This window comes from Melospiza melodia, chromosome 2, assembly GCF_035770615.1.
Source record: "Melospiza melodia melodia isolate bMelMel2 chromosome 2, bMelMel2.pri, whole genome shotgun sequence".
NCBI classification, from domain to species: domain Eukaryota; kingdom Metazoa; phylum Chordata; class Aves; order Passeriformes; family Passerellidae; genus Melospiza; species Melospiza melodia.
The window spans coordinates 17,337,385-17,358,614 of NC_086195.1; the positions used below are offsets into that span (position 1 = coordinate 17,337,385).

At 39.8% G+C, this 21,230-nt stretch overlaps 1 protein-coding gene across 1 annotated transcript in view; it reads right to left on the reverse strand.

Annotated features, from left to right (window-relative positions):
• The window catches only part of REPS2 (RALBP1 associated Eps domain containing 2), a 96,893-nt gene that overhangs the window by 20,950 nt on the left and 54,713 nt on the right, over nucleotides 1-21,230 (reverse strand). The window contains exons 11-14 of the mRNA XM_063182968.1: nucleotides 19,950-20,015; nucleotides 15,611-15,653; nucleotides 12,554-12,690; nucleotides 1,065-1,129 (exon numbers count right to left, since the gene is read on the reverse strand). Of these exons, the coding sequence (XP_063039038.1) occupies nucleotides 1,065-1,129; nucleotides 12,554-12,690; nucleotides 15,611-15,653; nucleotides 19,950-20,015 (311 nt within the window). The remainder of the gene's footprint in view (nucleotides 1-1,064; nucleotides 1,130-12,553; nucleotides 12,691-15,610; nucleotides 15,654-19,949; nucleotides 20,016-21,230) is intronic.

Sequence of the window (21,230 nt, forward strand, 5' to 3'; positions counted from 1 at the left end):
AGCAGGAATGTGATGGGAGCACCAAGGGGTGTGTGCTGGCAGCAGCATGGCTAATGCCATCCTGACTGGAGAAACATGCAAGCTCAAACCAGAGTGTTCTACAGTCCTCAAGGCAGGAACTGCACTCAGTGCTAGCAAGGGATGGGGAGAAGGAGAGCACAACAAGCTGCTGATGGAGCTGTGTGTGGCAACAAGCCTCTAATCATTTCCACCATAAGCACTGTACAATAAGAGGTGCTCAACAGCACACTCTTAAGGGTAAGCTCAAGTGATGACCATCATGGCCTATGGAAGGTACCTCACCAGCTTTCAGTATGTAAGTGCTGTCAGCTCCCCTGTGGATTTGTTTCCTATCATACACTTCATCTAAAGGAGTAATACATAAAGCATATTGTGCCTAAGACTTAACACAGCCAACAGCACAGAAAAATATTGTGATACTCCATGATCTCCTGAAAGGCAAAGAATTACCTTGATGCAGACATGCACGATTTTGTCAATTTGTGTTGTGCTGTAGTTTTGTCATGCTCTAAAAAACACAAACCCCCCAAAAACTCACCCAAAATGCAAAATAAAAGCACACCACTAATGGTTTGAAACTTAACAACATAGCTGACATGGCATTCACTTCCTGTCAGCATTATTTTTTTAAGCCCATGGGTGCAACACACACTTCCATGCCACGGTTCCCTTAGCAGATGCCCTCAGCTTTGAAGCTCAAGAAGCAAAGAGCAACAGCAGGTATCAAGCCCATGCCTTCAGGCATGAAACTCCTTTTAGTAGACTAACTTTGCTAGCCTTTCATTTACAGTTAGGTAAGTAAAGGGTAGTGGGTGCATGTAAGCTCCACTGCAAAGAGGTTTAATTCATTAGTCTGTAATTTGACACTGCATCACACTGGCCAGACAGACACAGAAAGGAGGACATGGAACTGCAAACTACAGATTCTCATTGACTTGGAAGCAGGATCAACTGCTGTGTCCAAGCCAACCAGTGCTAACCACTGCAATGGTATCATAAATAAACAAGTAACACACAGCAAAGAACTGAAGCTTTGTCCATACCTGAGATACAGAAGGTCGAGGGGGTAGTGCAGGTGGTGGTGGGGGCAGCCAGCCAGACCTCACAGCTGAACAGTGGGAAAAGAAGAAGATGATGATAAAAAACCCCATCCAAACCAAACTACTGAAATTTAATTCCAAATAAACCCAGAATTAATTCCCAGGATAAGTGGAAATTCCTCCTAGTGAAAAACAAAGCCCAAACTTGATCTTTATTGAGCAAAAGCTTGTTTGAAATAACCTCATGAGTAGTGATTTAGTTGCTGTAAACCCCTAAATGTTATGATAAAAAGCAGAGAAAGAAGCCAGTCAGCCACCAAACCTGCAGGTAAAGCAATCCAATTCCAGTTAAAGAAACCCAGAAACAGGGTCCATTTGTTCTTTGGACTTTGCTCTTTGTCATTAAAAATATTGCCCTTCTTAAAAGTGACACTTTAGCACCCAATGTAGACACTAGCACTCACTCTGGATAAAACACACTCCCTGACAGAGTACAGCCTTAAAAAGAAAACATCTGCCATGGAATTAATAGCACAAAAGCATAAATTAACCAAAAAGAAATCAATTTCTTTGCTTTTATATTTAGCATTTGCATGCTAGCACTCCATAGAGGTATTTCAAAGGGAGGAAGGCAAATCCTAACAGTTTTATCAAGCCTCTATAAGACAACATAATGTCAGCTTTGAGTTTGAGCCAGCAAAAGGGAGGGTAATAATCATGTAGGTGCAATGCTGTAATTTTTAGTTTCCTTAAAATACCTAAAACCCATTTGGGACAAAACTAGAGGATAGATGACAGCTTCCCAAAGGCAACTGTGAGGGGGCAGAGAGAGGACTAGGCTGGCACAGAGACATCAACCAGCACTAACAGGGTTACCCTCCCCAGGCTCCTGTTGCACTGAATGCTCAGCACTTGCTCTGGCAAAGACACCAGACAGTCCATCTTGCACTGGTGCATTTTTGTGTAACAAAAAACCTCCAACAGTATTCAGCTTAGAAATGCTCTTTACCACAATAATGCTAAGCAATCAATTACATTTATACACTTTCTGTTTCCATACATATTTTAAAAAGACCACAAAGACCATTAAGAGCAGTCTTATAGCTTAGCCATTTACATATTTTATACACCAAATCTAAAAATGCCTACATGGCTGAAAATAATAAGAAAAAAGATACTAACCATTACAGATAATTGTGACATGAGAGTAAAACCATGTGTGAAAACATTGAGAACAACCATATTGATTATTTACAGCTCCAGAGACTTATAATACACTGGTGGGATTTTCCATTTTCTCCTTCATCATCTCCTGTATCTTATAAAATGAAGCCTAATATGGTGCACAATACCAAAGAGAGAGTTAAAACAACTAAAACAGAACTGAACTTATGCCAGGGAACCACTAACACACCTACAGGTGTAAGAGAGATTTGAAATAACAGTCATCAGGATCTTTCTCTTGCATTTGATTACTCCTGTTTATAAGACCATTGCAGTACCAGCATGATGTAGTAACTACATATTCCATCTCTCCCATGCAACTGATCTTTAGAAAGGAAGAAACATTCCTTTCCTCTAATCTGAACTTTAGGTTGTTACTTCATTTATCTGGGCACTGGCAGTGGCTTTGGCTTGTGACAATATTTGAAAACAACACCCAGCTCAGACACCACATGCTGGAAAAGAATCTCCTGAAGTCATTGGACATACTGTGAAACTCCACGAGTCTCTTGGGATTTGGCCCACAAAATTCCAAAGGGGAAAGGAATTTGTTCCATAAAATAGTCCAATGAAAAAAAACACACCACCACACAAAAAAAGCCACCGCAAAAAACCTCCTTCTTTAGCTTTCAAAATGCAACATATATGAATCTAGCATTAAAGAACTTAGATGCTTACAACATGTGCATTTGACCCAGTTTCCTCTTTTTAATCCTAAAAATTCTAGCTTAAGCTACTCATGAAATATTCATAGAATTCCTGCTGTTGCAGAAGATCTTTGGCCTGTTGTTAGAAGGAAATCATGCTTATGTGAGCACAATTACTAGCAAAAGTTAGCTGACTTTGGAGGACTCGTAACAACTTACAAAAAAAGCCCCAGGCTTCAGCCTTCTCTGGTGCTACTATCCTAAAAGAGGGCAGTGTGAACAGACACTCGTGGGTGTTCATGTGCTTTGGAGGAGACTTGTGCTCTCCAGCTATTCCAGAATAGGCTGGAACAGGGCTCCTCTCTCCTTCCTGGGACAGTGCCCAGCACAGACCGGCTCTTGCTGTCAGAGGTGGCAGCACCACTTACCTCAGAGCAAACACAAATACAGGGGAAGGTCTGTTTCCAAAACAAAAGCAAGTACCCTAGGGCTGAGCAGCAAATAGACAAATAGACAAATGTGCTTCCAGGCGCACACCTCAGAGCTTGGAGAAGCTCGTGTCCCTGATCTTCTCACCCTGTGCAGAAGCCCAGGGAGCTGGATGGGCCTTGCACAGCTCCTCTTGCTATTGAGCAATGTGCTGGCACTCAAACCAGGCTGAGGCACAGAATCATGGAACAGTCTGGGCTGGAAGGGACTTTAGAGTCAATCAAACCCCCCTGTCATGAGCAGGGACATTTACCCCTACACCAGACTGCTGAAAGCCCCATCATAAAAGGCAAATCCTACAGACAGCACTGTGGAAAGCCCATGCAGGTACCAGTGAAATAGATTTAAGTATCCATGTCACATGTATTCTGACAGCATTTTCATGCAGTAGTCATTTCGACAAAGACAGAGTTTTCAGTTCAAAAATCATTGCTCTCTACTCAGTATGTTTACATTTTTAGATGGACTATCTGCGTGAAAACCTTCAAAGACCATTCTTCTGCCCTATTCTGGAAACCACAAAGGTCTAACAGTACTAACATGACACCACACCAGATTAAAAAACAGGTTTTCCAATCTGAAGGTAGATTAATATTTTAAAACAAACAGCAGGCTGCAATTGTATACCCTGAGAACTGGTCAATCCATCTTACCTGACCACTCTGCCTCCAGCCTCCCTAGCAGACAACAGTCAGCACTTAGTCATTATTTGTGGCACTGAAAAATGACAATCCTAGCAACCACTCAGGTAAGTCCTTTACTTATTTGATGTAGGAAGAGAATATGAAGGAACAACAGAAGTTGTAACAGCCCACACAAACCTATGGAAATAGGATTCACCAGATATAGCAGCAGTGGTGAATCCCAAACTAGGATGAACAAGTCTGGGCCCATGGGATCCTTTAGAGCAATGTAAGAGCAAAATGCTGTACTTCTCTTACCCAATGACAGTCACTTAAGCTCTTGGTTTTCAGTATTGAAGAAAAAACTGCCACAATACACTGAGCTTCTGGATGCCTGCTATTTTTGAAACTTCATATTAGAATAGCAGCATATAAAACTACATTTCCTGAAATATTTCCATGTCAGATATTTAATATTAATTCCCTACATGTGGATGACATCTTAGTTTTAAATGTCTATCACCTTAGCTTGAGTATCACCTCAGACAAGTACACCCTCATTCCCATCTGAATTGGACACATATGTAAGCAGTCTCCTGAAAGAAGGGAAGGGTGCTTTCCCAGGGCCCTTTTTTACCTTGCAGACCAAACTGAACAAAGATCCTGCCTAGGATCAAGACCGACCTCATCTCAAGCCAAAAGAGAGTCTGGCTGATGTATTTGGCATTTTTCAAGTGGATGTTACAGCACTGCTGGATCAAAGGAGAGCCTGGCTGCATGGTAGATTTCCATCAGTTTATGCTGCTTCGGAGTCCTGAGCTCCCAGAGCAGATTTAATGAAACACCAGCCAATTAATTTAATCAGCAAGCAAAGGAAGTAAGACACTGCAATCAACTCAAAAAGATAAGCTAACAGAATGAATTATTCTTCTACTACTATTCTATTCCCAACTACCTAAGTCTTTGGCTCCTCAGGAAAGCCAGCAATTTCAGCCTTCCACTGTTCTGGAGAAGGTTTCTGAGATATTTTTCTTGCTTCGGTTGCCAAAGGCAGAGCACAGAGAAGTTCTGTGTCTAAGTTGGTTTCTGTTTACCTCCTTCTTCCTGAACTTCTATTCTTGTTCAGTGAAATTAGTACTTGGTTATCCCCTAACACTAACACCATTCTTTGCACAAATTCATTTATTTACATTCCTGACAGCAGCATTAGCAAGTGATTGTGAAATAACCATTTCTCAAGAGATCTGATTTATTAATTCTCACTGGTATGTGAAAAAAAAAAATACCAAAAAAAGCCAAACCAAAAAAACTGCAAAGCTGTAGCCAGGAATACAAATCTAATAAAGGATTATAGTAAGGTGGTTGTGAAATACCACTGATCCCAGGATCTGTTTCAATAATTCTTGCTAATGACTCCTTGGAAGGTAATATCATTGTGGAAAAAAAAAAACACCCTGTTTTAGACTCCTGACACTAACTTTGTTACCAGGTTTGTTCAGCCTGGAGAAAAGGAGACTAAGGGGTGACCTCATCACTCTCTACAACTTCCTGAAGGGTGGCTGTGGTGAGCTGGGGGTCGGCCTCTTTCTCCGGGCGACAACGGATAGAACAAGAGGACACAGTCTCAAGTTGCGTCAAGGTAGATGTAAGTTAGAAGTAAGAAGGAAATACTTCACAGAAAGAGTGGTCAGAAACTGGAATCATTTACCCAGTGAGGTGGTGGAGGCATCATCCCTTGAAGAATTTAAAAAAAGACTGGATGTGGCACTTGCTGCCATGATCTAGCTGAACGGTTAGAACATCGGCTGGACTAGATGATCTTATAGGTCTCTTCCAGTCTTGAAAATTCTGTGATTCTGTGATTCTGTGAAATGCTGCAGAAAGCATTGTCAGTGGCAGAATGACCTCTCTTCTCACAGTTAGTTTGGGGAACCTGCTCAGCAGGCAGTTTATTGTGTCACAGCAAATGATGCACACCTGATGTTAGAGACACACACTCTTGTGACAAGTCTGTTTCATGTGCTAACCATACAGAATGTTATTTGTACCTTAAGTGAGTGGAAAATGATCCATGTACTTTCCAAGTAATTAGGATGAGATACATCCAGGCCGTAAGTAATTAATGTTTTTGCACTATGAACTCACACGTGTGACCATTTAGGACATCGTGTGCTAGAATATCTGATGGGTCACTTCCAAATCAAACAAGCAAAATATCACTAGAGGATTTTTTTTATGATGTCTGTTTTTAATGTCCCTTCCATGAATTTCAGCATGTGTTAAGAAATTCTGTAGGACAAATTCTTTTTAAACATCTATTTTCTGGTTTACGTCATATATCCACATCTGCATTTTTACCTCCCTGTCCCTCGTTTTCCTTAAACCATTTACTTTTCTAGTTACTGTTTTCTCTACCCTTTCCTTTTCTGTGTGTTTCTGTCTGGGGAATGTTTCTCCCTCCTGCCTTTGCCCTTAAACAAAACTATCCAAGATTTTGTTCTCACTTCACGTTTAGCTTCATTCTCCACCCACAGGGAGGCACAGTCCCTCCACCTTCCTCCTACAGATCCATGTTGCCAGAGCTTCTCCACTCTGGAGACCTGGGGGGCAGAGCTGGAGGTTCCAGCCCTGGCCATCTGTGGCCACTTCCAACGTGGACACTCGGGACAGGCACACGGGAGCCAGGAGGAGCAGGGGGCTGCCAGGGATCACCCCTCGGGTCCCTCCTGGGGCTCACACACTTCCTGGGGACACCTCCAGGGTCCTCCCCACAAGGGAGGCACCCTGACCCTGTTCCACACGGGACGCAGCAGATCCCATCTTGTTGAACCTATAAAGCTGTTCCATGATGGATGAGCATTTTTTCACAGAACAAAATAACCCCTGTGGGATCATGAAAAAGGCCAGTGGGGCTGGTAGGGCTAGTCAAGAATATTTCAACCTTCACAATTTTCTGTAGAAGAGTCTTTGGATTAAAATTTAATTTTTAACAACCTGCAACAGGATGAAAATAGACTGCAAATCATTCCTCAATCCCTGAAAGAGCTAAGCTTAGATAAATGGGAAAATATAATTTTTTAAAAGTTCAATTCATTCACATAAATTGTAAAAACAGCAGATACACTTGAAAGGCTGGTAAGAACCACCCCAGTACAGTGCTGTCCAGACTCAGCCCTTAGAGATATACATAAAAATATAAAAATCCAAAAATATGTTACCCCATCAGAATCCTGTCATGCAATAACTATTCATCCATTTTTACCCTCACTATTTTCTCCATCTTATTTAACCTTACTTATGTTCTTGTCCAATTGGGCAAAGAAGTTACACAGTTGTAAATATATAAGTCCTTCATAAAAAAATTCTAAAAGGCTGACAGGCACAAAACTCTTCCATTCAAATCAGAAGGAAGATATTAATATTTTATTCAGAATAAGCTCAGTTCAGTAATCAAATATATTCTGAAAGGGAACAGGACTAGAAAAAACCAACAGCTCCAGTACCAGATCAGGGGCTGAGTCCCAAAAAAAAATTATTTTCTGAATCAAGAAAGTATTTTTGCAGCACTTATTTTTAAAATGTATTTCATAGAGATAAATACAAATAGCAGCTCAATTTTGTGTTCTCTGTGCTCTATGTAGAAGACATTTTTAATTTAAATTTGTCACAACTCTTACAAGCAGTCACTCACGTGACTCTACAACTTCTCACTCGATTAAGCTTGCAATATTAGAGTCCTTGTGCACTATGCAAACAATAATTTGTGAAATGTCATATTTGGTGAGGGTATTTGCCATTATCTTTTCTCTAAAATAAAAGTCCTTCAAAAGTAAATTTTCATCTTCCTAATTTAATGTTTAATGGTCTGACTAATAAGCACAACACAGTAACATGCAAGACAGTACAGTATTACAGCACAAACAAAATCCCAAGAAAATAGCTGGTTTTCACTAAATCAAGACTAATGTAAGAGCAACGAGTGGAGGGAGTCCTGAAAAATAATTACTTAATTAAATTTAGCCTTAAAAAAGAACATTACTTTTCTAAGTTCCCCCTTGTCACTTTGGCTTTCAAATAAAATTTTTAAGATATCTGTAATTTTGGTAATAAAAAAACTTAACTGCACCACCTGTTAATAGCTTCTCTTTAGCAACTACATCTTTCAGATAGCTAACCTCACTGGGCACAGACATTTCCTAGCAAATACAATTAAGGATAAAAGAATTCAGAAGATAATACAGTAATCATGCCTATCTAGGTTAATTTTTGTATTTTTTTTTGTATTCAGTTTCACATACACAAAAGGGAAAGTCATTTGCATTTGGCTCACTAACCTAAAAAGACAATCTAGCTGAAAAGATATTCCTGAAAACAACTGGGGCAACAGTATCATGGTAACTGTTTGGGCTTGTTTGTATCAAAGCATCTATGACACCACAGCGACAATAATTTTAATTCTCAAAATCTTCTTTCCAACACAGTTATGAACTGTTTCATTTTACATGTAGACTTAAAACCATTCAGAAATACAAAGAATTCAACTAAGGCAAATATAAAAAAGCTAAGATATCTCAATATACATTTAACTATTCACAAATCTCACACCTGGCAAACAAAACCCACCAAGTCTGTAAGCTCAAGGAAAGAATAGGCTAATTGAATGAAAGTCTGATGAAGTAAAGAAGTAATGAAAAGTCTTCTTCAAAGGTATGAAAAAGAGGGTAAAATGTGATGCTGAACAGTCTTCCTTTAGCACTAATGAAAATGAGAGGGTGCAGGAAGGCAACTGTACTGAGAGAATCTGAAAGTACCACTTCAAACTGCTTGGGAAACAGCCATGTGAAGGAATACAGGTGTGATGTGGGGACACACTTATGTCACTGATGGGAATGCTGATGCACACCAATAAATTCTATTCCCTCGTTCCTTTCCTGTGAGCGCCGAATTAGAACAAACAGGATGTTTTATTGTCTGGCAGCCATCACTAGCCCAGCAATGCTAAGTACAGTTTACAGATCTGACTGCAGGAAAACATCATTTGTGACAGAAAGTACATTTTATTGCAATAAAATGCTTGCTGATAAAGTGTGGAACTTAAGACCTCACATTTTAAAAGGGGAAAAAAACCCCAAAATACTAGCCCCTTGTTGCTGGCTAGAGCCAGCACCCCAGAAACAGAGAATCCAAGCTACAGTGAGTGTTTCCTTAGAAGCCTATGTAAAAAATGGTGCTGGCATTCCACGTGTTCTTCACCACAGGGACAGCCACAGCAGGAGGTGAGTTTCCAAAGCAAATGAGTGCTGAAAACCTCCAGTCAAAAATTCATTTGTAAAAAGTTATATGGCTGTTTTGTTCAATCTGCTTCCAGATAACACAAAACTACACTGTTTATGACAAGCTTGTTGTTTCATCAAAGCAAATTCTCTTTTCCTAACAAGTATCCTTTGTTCACCAGAACTGTTAATAAAAAGTAGTTATGCGACTCAGAAATGAAACTAAATGGGAAATAAAATGTATTTCAGAGGGAACTGTATGAATCTAACAAGACTCAGACTGTTGTCACTGCCCAGAAGTAAATTCTTTATTGGCTGTCATGGGTAGCAAACAGAACTGAACAAAAAAAAACATCAGAAGAACATGGATGCATTTTCAGGTTTTAACACTCAAACTGAGACTTGCCCCAGCCCTGGAGTCCCCCCAAGGCAGACTCCAGCTTACTGCTGCTGTTGAGGCTAGAAGGTGGCTGGGGCTCTGCTGCAGAATCTCTGAGCTGCCCCAGTTTTGGCCCCCTCAATACCCAGGTCTTACTCTGGGAGCTCTTGGCTTGCATCTGACTGGAGACTGGGCTAGGGGAGAAATGAAGAAGTAAACTAGGTCATGTATGCATTTAAAATGACATTTTTGTTTCTACTTAAAACCTGCTGTTGTCCTTCCAGGAATGCATGAACTAGCCAAGTATTTTCTTAACATGAACACAGGCCAAATGCCAGAGATTACACATTCCACTAAAGAAATACATTGAGTATGTAGCAGCACAGGATTTTTCTCAGATGCTAACATAAAGACTACATGAATAAAAACATGTAGAAGAAAACAAGAGAGATTTCTGTCTCTTAACAGAAAATCATTTGGATATTTCAGAAAGGTGTGCTTTTCAATAAGTTCTCATGCTTTTTTATGTCTGTCCTGGGTAACACTCGTTGCAGCAATCCAGAGAAGTGCGGCTATGAAGTATGAATGGAGGTCTCTTCTCCCAGTCCAGTTACCCCATAATGCAACAATTTTAAAGCATATTTTTATGACTAATCCATTGCTGGACATCCCAGCCATCACAGATAAATATTCTGTGTGTATACTGGCCAGGAGAAAGGCATAAGATGATTACAAGCATTATATAGCAGGAGTAAATGAAGAACAAAAAACAAACAAAAAAATCCAGTGACCACAACAGGGATTCACCACAGTATTTAACTGAATTTACTTGAAATATTTTTCTTTTTCTGACCTTTAAAATGGAAATAAACAAAACAAATTCTTCAAACACAGATGGTTTTACAATTAAAGAAATGATACCTATAGATCAACATGACCTATGTGGAACTGAAAACAAAACTCAGTACTAATGAGCACTCCTTTGTGGGTCTGGAAGCAGATTATCCACCAATCTCCCTAACTACAATTATTTCTGAACTAGAATTAATAGGACAAAAACTAATGCACTAAAACAGGATTATTCTAGTCATGCTGGATATACACAGCAGCGCGGAATATCCTAAGCTGGAAAAGACCCACCAGGACAATCAAATCCAACTCCTGTCCCGGCACAGGACACTCCAACAGTCACACCATGTGCCTGAGAGCATTGTCCCCACGCTTCTCAAACTCAGGCTTGGAGCTGTGACCTCTTCCCTGGGGAGCTGTTCCAGTGCCCAGCCATGCTCTGAATGAAGAACCTTTTCCTGATATCCAACCTAACCCTCTCCTGACACAGCTTCAGGCCATTCCCTCGGGTGCTGTCACTGTCACCACGGAGAGAAGATCAGCGCCTGCCCCTCCACTTCCCCTCACAAGGAAGTTGCAGAGTGCAATGAGGCCTCCCCTCAGTCTCCTCTTCTCCAGGCTGGACAGACCAAGGCACCCCAGCTGCTCCCCATACGGCTTCACCTCCAGACCCTTCATCATCCTTGCAGCCCTCCTCTGAACACTCTCTAATGGCTTAATGTCTTTTTTATATTGTGGTACTCAAAACTGCACACAGTTAATGTCCCCAAAAGAAACCGCTTTGTGACTTTCAAAATTAACTATTTAATTAACATCAAAAACAAGATGTTTATTTTCATTCACAGAACGACTTCTTCTTCAAGAATTTAAATCCTTCTTTCATTTGTGTTCCAAGTGAAATTTAAACCCAAGTTTATTTCCTTCCAGTTATACTTGTTATCTGGATTCCAAGAAGATTTGCTGCAGTAGAAAATGTGAACTTGGCTCTGTTTGTGGTTTTATTTTGATGTATAACAAAATCAAAATTAGAGGCACCAGATTCCTCAACAGGAACAAAGAAAATAAAGAATTACTGCTCTGTGTAAGGCAAAAAAAAAGTTTACTCCTACTGAGTTTCAGGAATCAGCACACATAACAGGACTCTTGAATTCCCTCTAGTGTTTGCACAAAAAGTCCTATATAGCAAGAGGTAAAACTCTTTTCTACTCCAAGAACCACATTAGAGAGCCCAGTTAAACATTCCTTGACACACTCAAACCTTGCCTTTCTTCTGAAGCATAAGCATGACCCTTGAGTCAGATGATTGGTGTGCAGCACACAAATCTCTGGTGTGCTTCAAGGACACTGCTGAAGCACAGCCACGCTGGGTGACTGCTGCCCTGAACAAACAGCTCCTCTTCCCACTTCAAGGCAAGAGGCACACTCACAGGGTAATGTGCTGAAAAGCCATTTTCTTTCAGCTCACCCCAGCTACTAGTCTACATTTTCTTTCTCTCCCCTCAACATGCACTCATGTCAAAAGAAATTACCCTTTTTTTTTAAACTCAGAGCGGCTTCTGATTGTTCTCACGCATATGTCAGACTTTAACATCAAAAATGTTTGCTTTCTTTCTCCCAGTTTAAACATTAAGGGTTTTCTTCCTGCTTCTGAACTACAAAAAATAAATAGTAATAAAAATCAATTATACTCTAGTTACTGATGAGAGTTGTCTAAACAACCAGACTAGTTATAAACAGTCAGTGATGACAGACTACCATATGTTAAGCTTCACATTACTGTGCCAGAAATCATTATAATCACCTTAATTATAGAAACAGTGATTTTTCCCCTCAGTGGCGATGTAACACAAGCAAGTGCACAAGCAGAACTCCTGTTCTGCAGTGCATTACTGTCTGCAGCAAGGCCAGCATATGCACATATTGCCAAGCATTTCTGCAAACACATCAAGTTGCCAAGCATGCAGCTAACCTGAATGGTCTCAGAAGGAGCAAAGAAAGCCAACTTTACCTTGTGTGTTTTGCTGAAATATTTTGTTCAGATCCAAAGAGGAAGCTCTGGAATGTGATTTTTGTGGCCTTGGAGGTGGAGTAGGGGGCTCTTCTCCCTTTTTCACGGCATCTTCTATTGACGTGCTAGAATAAGACCTAAGGAAAAACATGGGGAAAAGGAGAAAATATTTTATTTCAAAAATTAATTTTAAACAACTGTAGTGAATAGTACATAAAATTACACTGACCAGAAGTCAGGTTCATGGTGGAAATTCCTTGCCCTAATGACTAAGAGCTCCCTCTTATAACAACACAGATTTATTTGGCAACAGAGGGATGTAAGCGTGTGGAGAAAGGAATGAGTCATGCTTACAGGGCTAGTATTTTTTAAGGCTTTTTGTAACACAGCTTGAGGCCTTCTTATGTAACTTTGCCAGCAGGATAATTGTAGCAACTATTCTGAACAAACCAAAGCAAAATTCCCCACATACACCCCTTGGAGTTTCTGTTGCCTTCCCCAACTGCTAGGGTAGTGTTTATACAGGTATAGATTCAACCTATCTCTTGCAGGTTTGCATTTTGTAATTTGTGACATTCTCACTAGCAGAATAAATTTTTAACTATTGGAATAAATTTTTGATAGGAAACAGTCACCAAATTGCACAAAATTCAGAAAAATGAATGGCTCCAAAGTGACTACAACTGGTCAAATACATGGTCAGTACCTCTTTCCAGGCCCTCCCACAGCACATTAATCCAAATGTGGTGTGATGGATGTGCTGAGAATTTTGCCAAATACTGTTCAATTTTTTCAGCTGTTGTAGTTATGAGTTTAGAAAAACCAAGACCAAGCAAGACCAAGACTGTTCAAAACGAGCACTGGCAACACGAGATGTTAGACTTACTGTCATACTGCATGTCACGGCAAGACCAAAAGCACATTTGGGTGAAACAGAAATAATTCCCACTAATGACAAAAGGATATTCTTTTTTTGGCCAAACAGGTTCCTAATATCCAGTGCCAGCTGTCCAATTAAGAGCATATTGAGCAACATCCTATTACCCTCACTCTCCAGGTCCAAGTTTGTCCATTTATGAGCCACTTTACACAACTACTCATAAAAAGCTAATGGAGATTCTCGGTCTCCCTTCTCTACCTCATACAACTTTGCAAGACTCCTAGGTTTTTCCACTCCATTATGAATTCCATATAAAATCAACACTTTTACTCCTTTTAATCCAACATCTTCATTCAAATCACATTCAAGATCTTCTTTAGGGAGAGGTTTATCAGGATTTGACATTCCTGCTCCCCCAGTTTTCTGATCTAGCTCCACAACTTTTCTCCTACTCAGTCCTTCTTTTGCTTTTTCTAGAACTATTCTTTTTTTTCTTCATAAATAAACAAATTTCTAACCAAAATTACGTATCTCCCCAGCTGGGGTCATGTGTCATCATCACAGATTTAATAATTCTATGCATATCATTTGGATTGTTACAATGAGATGCAACATCCTGTTTCCAAGTCAATAATTCACAGTTAGTAAACAGTACATGCACATAGATGGCTTTCCCAGCAGTCCCACAATTCTTCTTAAAGGAGCCTGAATCACTGATTTAGTCCACCTTCTTGTTCTGGTTCTGCTAGAGACAAGACTTCCTGATTTACTTCTTTCTCCAATAGGACTATCAGAGTCATCCTCACCCTCTGAATCAGAATTTTTAGGACCCACTAAAGGAGCCATCAACAATTCTACTTGTTCATTATCACCACCAAGTTTACCAAATTTACTTTCCACACCACAATTTATTTAACTGTTTTTATTTGTTTTCTCAGTTACTGAATATATTCCAATCTGGTTTTGAAGTCCATTAATACACACTTTTTCCTAACATCCCAATCATTCTTTAAAGAAAAAAATAAATCTCTCTATGGTATTTCATCCCAACAAGCACAGCAGGTCTGAGTTCAAGGATGTGCTCTAGCACCTTTAGTCTCAACTTCTGCATAGAAGCAGTGGCATACAGTCAGATGTGAGACAGCCACATGTGACAGAGCAGTCACATTCAAGTGACTTTTTCTGAGCTTGTTTAAGCATTCAGTGTTCTATGTTTTGTGCACATTTTTTGCATATTTTCAATTTATTAACACAGCAAGAAAATTTAAAACTCTGCAGAAACTAAAAAGCTTTGGCTAGCAGCAGAAAAACAGCACACAAGGCAGTTCAGCCTTCCTGAATATAGGTCCTAAGAACAGAGGATTTCAATCCTCAATCACCGTGCTTATAGCTGATCCTCTCTTACTAGCAGGCTTTGACAAGACTGTAAGCAGACAGCTTGTGATTATACTTCATTATCCAAGCAAAAAAATCCCAAGCAGAGCCCTCTAACTAGCACCAAAAATTAAAAGTTGGATGTGAATTAACAATATGGCTACACACCAGTAGGTGACAACCGACCCAAGATATAATCCATTTATACACAGTGTTTTCTGGCACAGTCCCTTTTCTTTCAAACACCCAAATTCAGCAGGTGTCACTTCTAGCACACAACAGTCCTGAAGTCCTTGCATCACACACCAACCAACCGGAGCCAAGCACATGGATGCCAACAAAAGAATTCACTCACCCACAGCCGAGAGCTGAGCTACCACTGCTGTTTCTGCAGTGCCTCCCTCCATGTGAACGTGCAGTGCCTTCCTCCATCTGAAATCACCGGGCAGGTTGCAAGAGCACGGAACTGCTGAGGATGTTCCCTGCAATGGGGTGGTCCCAGCTCTCCTGCCACGACACCCCTGGGGCTGGCCTGGAGGCAGTCACCCCCCTGACAAGGTAGCAGGGCTGGGCAGATAGGCAAAACTTCCAGCACCTTATGACCAGGGATCATGGGGCCCTAGTGCAGTATTCATGTAGGGTCTATAGCTTACAGATTCCTTCTGGTAAATCCGTCTGATCTGAGCTGTACTTCCAGCACAACACCAATTTAGAAAAAAAAAAATCCAACACCAGTTCTGATGCCTGGTATCTAACACCAGAGGAACATATGTCTTTTCCTGAAACAGGAGTGAAAGCAGTACCTGGATCGTGGTCTGGCTCTGTGTGCATTAGGTTCTTGAGCAGCTGGAATAGAAAAGAGAAAAGAACTGCTAAAACATCATACTTTAAATAAATTCCTTTAGCTTCAGAATCAGTGTCCATTAAACATGTGAGAGTATACTCACATTGCAAATGTGGATGTGAGAGTATACTCATCTCACATGAGCAATGGGTATTGATTCTCACTTCTTCTTCCCCTTTGTTTTTGTAGTGTGTGAATATACTAAGAATCCAAAAGCCAACATGTAGTGAGAGCTTCACCTTTTCAATCTGGTTACCAGAATACAGGAAGAGGAATAGGTCTGGTAGCTCTGACCTGTAGTCATGGATGTAGTTGTGATACAGCAAGGTAAGGAACAACATAAAATTGTAATAGAAAACATCTTGTTCTTAGTCCAGAACTCTTAATCTATTACTTCGTCTGCTTCCAAAAGCACAAAGGTTTATGTCCTTCCTAAATACTTCAATTAATTAGTATAAATGTACATCACCCAGTACAAAATACTAACATGTCATGCTGAGACTGTTTTCACCTTGGGAACAAAAGGTATATGAATGAAAGAAAGCTTTTAAGTCTAAATGTTGATCAAACATATTTCCATCAATGTAAAAATGGGTTTCTGTTATTTGGATGAAATCCAAATATCCTACCACATGCAGGTTTTATGTGATAGGAAAACAACAGTGCTGAATTATCATCTCTAGGTAATTCCTTGAGGCTGTTCCTTGCTTTACATTGTCTTTTCTGTTACTCTCCTTACTACAATCAGATAATTTTGAGAAAACATATCTTCACGATTGCTTTCAAATTCATCCCACTGAGATATCCTTAAGGTATTACAGCAGCATCTATTATCCCAGTGCACATACAAAGTGAATCCTTGTATATTTCTCAGTCTACTAATCAAGGTACAACACTCAAGAGAAAATAAAAAAAATAATTGTCAGAATTTCTAGCTCCCTTCAGATTTATGCCTACTTTCAAGTCAGACATTTATCACCAGCTACTACAGAGCATTTATCATCAGCTATTACAGAGCACTACCTGAGAATACAATGGATCCTCCAAACCACGGAGCAGGAGGTGCCTGTGGCAGCAGCTGGCAAATACTGAGCTTTTAATGGCTTGCACTGTACTGCTGCACAGACCATCCATAGGAGGCTTTAGGCTCACAGAAGACAAGCATATGGCACATGTACAGCCACACAACAGCCCTTCACAAAAGAAACTGCTTTTAGGATCATGCAGAGCTAGTTGGTGTTTTGGACAGAATACACCCACTGCAGCTGGCAGTGACCACTTAAAAACCAAGTTCCAGTAGATTGTCATCACCAAACTAGTTCACAGTCATTCCAGATTTCTCTGCAACAAACTCTTCCTAGCAACTAAAGAAGGGAGAGGGAATTAATATAAAATATGCAGTGGTGATAATCCTCCTCCCTCTTCTCTGTGTCAAACTCCCAGAGAATACAACTTCAGACACTGCTTCCCTACAGCCATATGACCCAATTTTCCAATGCTGAAATTGCTGATTATTAAATTACATGCACAATTATTAAATATGCCACTTAGAAATAGGAAGTATAAATCCTTTCCAAGCTAAACCATGTTTAAGACTCTTCAAATTTTCCTTTTCTTATGGAGACTGTAATTCTATTCTAGAAAGCCTTTCAAATAAAAAACCCGTAGGTAAAACTGACATTCAAACTCCCCAAGGACATGCTGTTGAGGTAAACAGGAAAGCACATAAGGAAGAGAGAATTCCAAAATGACTACTAATAAAAAATGATGGCAATAGAATGCCATTGCCAAGGATTTTCTTTTTAAGCTTTTGAAAAAGTAGGAAATTCAAGGCTACAATTACAGAATACCCAGACTTAGCTTTGCTTTCAAAAGAAGTAGCATAATACGAAAAATACTATGAAGCAGGTACTTCATTATTAGGACATACAAATAATTGTGGCAGGTTTTCCAAGAAACATGCAGCTATTTTGGTACATCCAGTGTGTGCACACTCATGTCTGAGGTACAGGTTTATACACATACATGACAAAATCATTCAAGATGATACAGAACTATTTCCAGTTAATTAAACTATTTCCAGTTCACGAGTATTCCATATTTTTACTGCTATGGTTACAAAAGCCTAACTTTTATGAAATGGATAAGTTAAACCTGTTGAGTAAATGATTTACATTTATTATTCAAAAGTTTACACAATTCCTGGAGTAGTAGAGCCTGATGGAATGAGCAGCTTGGTCTGCAGTAATTACAGAGGGTGTGAAGTTCCTTGTTTGGGTGTTGAGCTGCTCCTGCAGCGCTCTTGGAAGACAACTTTATTTTAACACTTTGAAGGATGCTGATTTGATAACTTTTAACTGTAGCCTAACATCTTACACTCAACAGCTCCCTCCTTGTTTTACAAGCTTAAGATCAGGTGGAAAAATTGTGTTGAAAAAGGTGAAAAGCTAAAGAAAAAAACAAATCATTCCCCACTAGTCAACATCAACGACTCATCTCTTATTGGTCATCTAGGGAGAAATGTACGATTTAAACGCTTGGAAATTTGGCCCTCAATCCTTTAAAAGACTAAGGTCAACAATGATCCTGCACTTAGGAATCTAAACAAACTGTCCAGATATTCAGAATGCTGAGCATATGAAGTTCTTACTGATTTCAAATTTCCAGACCTTCTGATGGAGAAGAAAACTTTCACAGACTATCATCTTTCCTGAGTTTACATAAACAGCCTAAATGAATAACCAAAGAAGCATGTAGAATTTCTCCCGCTTCATCCCAAATGAGTTTTCATGCTGGAGGTTAATGATTACAATGACCTTTCAGAATGGCAACTGATTCTCAAACAAGCACTCAATTACTGTGCTGCATCTAACTCGACTGGACAGACAAACATTTTTACTTTTCACACCAGTTGTAGCATGCAACCTGAGAATGTGCTGGCTCAAATCCTCAATGAGCAGCACAGCAAGAGTGGAACCCTGCAGGGACAGGAGCCACGATGATGGAGTGAAATTCTGCCACTGTGTCCCTTGGTACACAAACACAGCAACACTGTTGGAGAGCACAGCAGCATGGGGAAGACTCCCTGACCAGGAGATGAAAGACCCAGGGGAAGGAGATGTGCAGGTGACAGTAAGTTTTTTTCCTACATGTACTCAAGACAGAATTGCTGAACTGAAAGTAAAACTCCCCTGTGCTCCTGGGCAAAACCAGGGGAAGGAGAACAGAATGGAAAGTCAGGCAACCACCTTCTCCTTTCCCTGAGAGAGATGTGCAAGAGTGTGTGTGAGTGTAAAGGAGAAGCAGCAATCTTTTGAGAATAGAAGCTGAAGATAGCAAATCTGGCAGCTTCCAAGTGTTTGGGAAGAAGCCAGGAAAAAAAGATTTGGGAAATGAGGCATGCAGCTGTTGAGCAGCCATGAATAAATCGAGCTATAAGACAAAACTGCTGTGACAGACATGTGGGGTCTATTTTCTTAATCAAGGATATCTTCATGAGAAAAAGCATTCATGCAAAAGGAAGAGAAAGCAAGGTTTTAGCTTGACTGGGACCAGGGAGGGCTTGCAAACATTCTTACCACTGTAGAAAGAGATTAACAAAGAGGAAGGCAAGGGAGGTCTGATGAACTGAACTGAAGGCAGGGGAAGTTTCTGGATCAAATAAGTAATTTTGACATATGCTGTTCCAAAACCAACATTTTCCAGAATGACAGGAACAAGGAGTGTACTTTGGAGCTAGAGAGAGAAAAATCAGGAGTGGTTTCAACAAAGAAACAAGCCCTGAATCAAAAGCTTGTGGCAGTGTCTTAAGTGCCTCAAGGTCTGTGTTTCCAAAGGCTCTCTGTCCTGTAACTCCTTGACACAAAATAGGAAAGCTGAGCTTTCACAAAGAAACAGGCAATTTCAGAATAGTTACCAAAACATTACATAGTTATTCTATACTTAAATGTATTTTTACCAAGAGGTACAATATTCATGCTCTTGCATCTTGTTTGTAGCACAGAAGAACTTCAGAATCTTTAAAACAGCTGAAAACATTTTCCACACAGAAAGAACCCATACACTAACAATGAGGGAAAGAAAACAAGAAAACCTTTTGACAACCTGAAAAGGTAATTAATATTTATCTTACAAATAGTAGTCATTATGAGATAAAAGCTAGTGCCAGTAGGAAAGTAGTACAAGAGCAAAAAGTTCTTTCAAAAATTAATCAAGTTACACTAATTTAGGCTTCATGTGATGTAGAAATACTGGATCAAAATTCTCATGCAAGTAACACATGACAATTTTTTCCTTACCTGCTTTCACAGTCAAGTGCTGAAATTCCTTTGGTATAGTTTTCAAAGTAGTGCTTACTTTAACAGCTTAAGAAAAAAAAAAAAGATAATTACTTTAAGTATGTGTGGGTAAAACCTAGAAGTATCAGGTCTGAGAAAGAACACCTGAACTGGTATTAGACATCTTATAATGCCAAAAATACTTGAAAAGTAGCCAAATTGCCTCAGAAAACTGAAGTACTCAAACAAGTAACGATTTCCAAGAGCACAAAAGTCAAAACCAGAAAGAAAGACCTATGCTCAAGTTCCCAAATAATCTCAGATTTTGAGAATTTGTGGAGTTGAGTGCTTATTCCCCTTCCACATTCCCCTTCACATCCTTTCTAATGGAGTTTTTAATGCACCATAGTGTGTTTTGATGAACTGTGACACTCAGTGTTAAATGACCACTTGGAATGAAATCTCTCCTGCTCTAGGATGTGCCTGCTTTAGCAAGGAAGTTGAACCAGATGTCCCTTCCAACCTGACCTGCTCTATGATCTGCCTTTATCTACCAAAACATGTGGGAAAAGTTTTGGGTCTTGTAACCCAGTTGGGTTTACATTATCTTCCAAATTCAACTACATTATAACCAAAGTGCAGTCAATTTGGATACTTTTGAAAATGCAGGAAAATTTGCTTCTACTGCCCTGAATAGCTGGTTTTTCACTTCTGGGGGAACCTCTCAGTTAGGACAGTGATCTGTTCTCATGTTTGTCAGAATAGTAATAAAAGGTAGAACAAAGTATTTGTTCTTTGGCTGAAAAGGTAGCAATCTGTGTCATAAATACAGCATATCTTCAGCCCTGAAGGAGGACTGCATGTCTCAAAACAGGTTCCCATGTGATTTAACATGTCAGCTACAAAAATCAAAGCACAACTTCATCATCTGAACAGGGAAAAAATATTCCCTTAGTAAGAAGTAAATCTTCCCTAGACAATTCACAGCAATAACCTTCAAGGTTCATGTCCTTCTCTGGTTCATTATACATTTTGCAACAAAACAAACCTTGTCAACAAAACACTGATTACTTGGAATATGCTGACATGTCAAAATGCTTTACAAACACACACCAACCCTTGACAAACTTTCTTTGAAAAGGGTACACTGGGAATCTGTCAAACTCTGTCACACCTGAGTGTGGCAGGTGAATCAGGAATGTGGACTACCTGGTCTCACAGCTCTGATGCAACCTTAACATGTGGACATCTGGGAGGCCAAGATATTTTTTATTTTTATTCATACATAATCTGTAGCTCTGA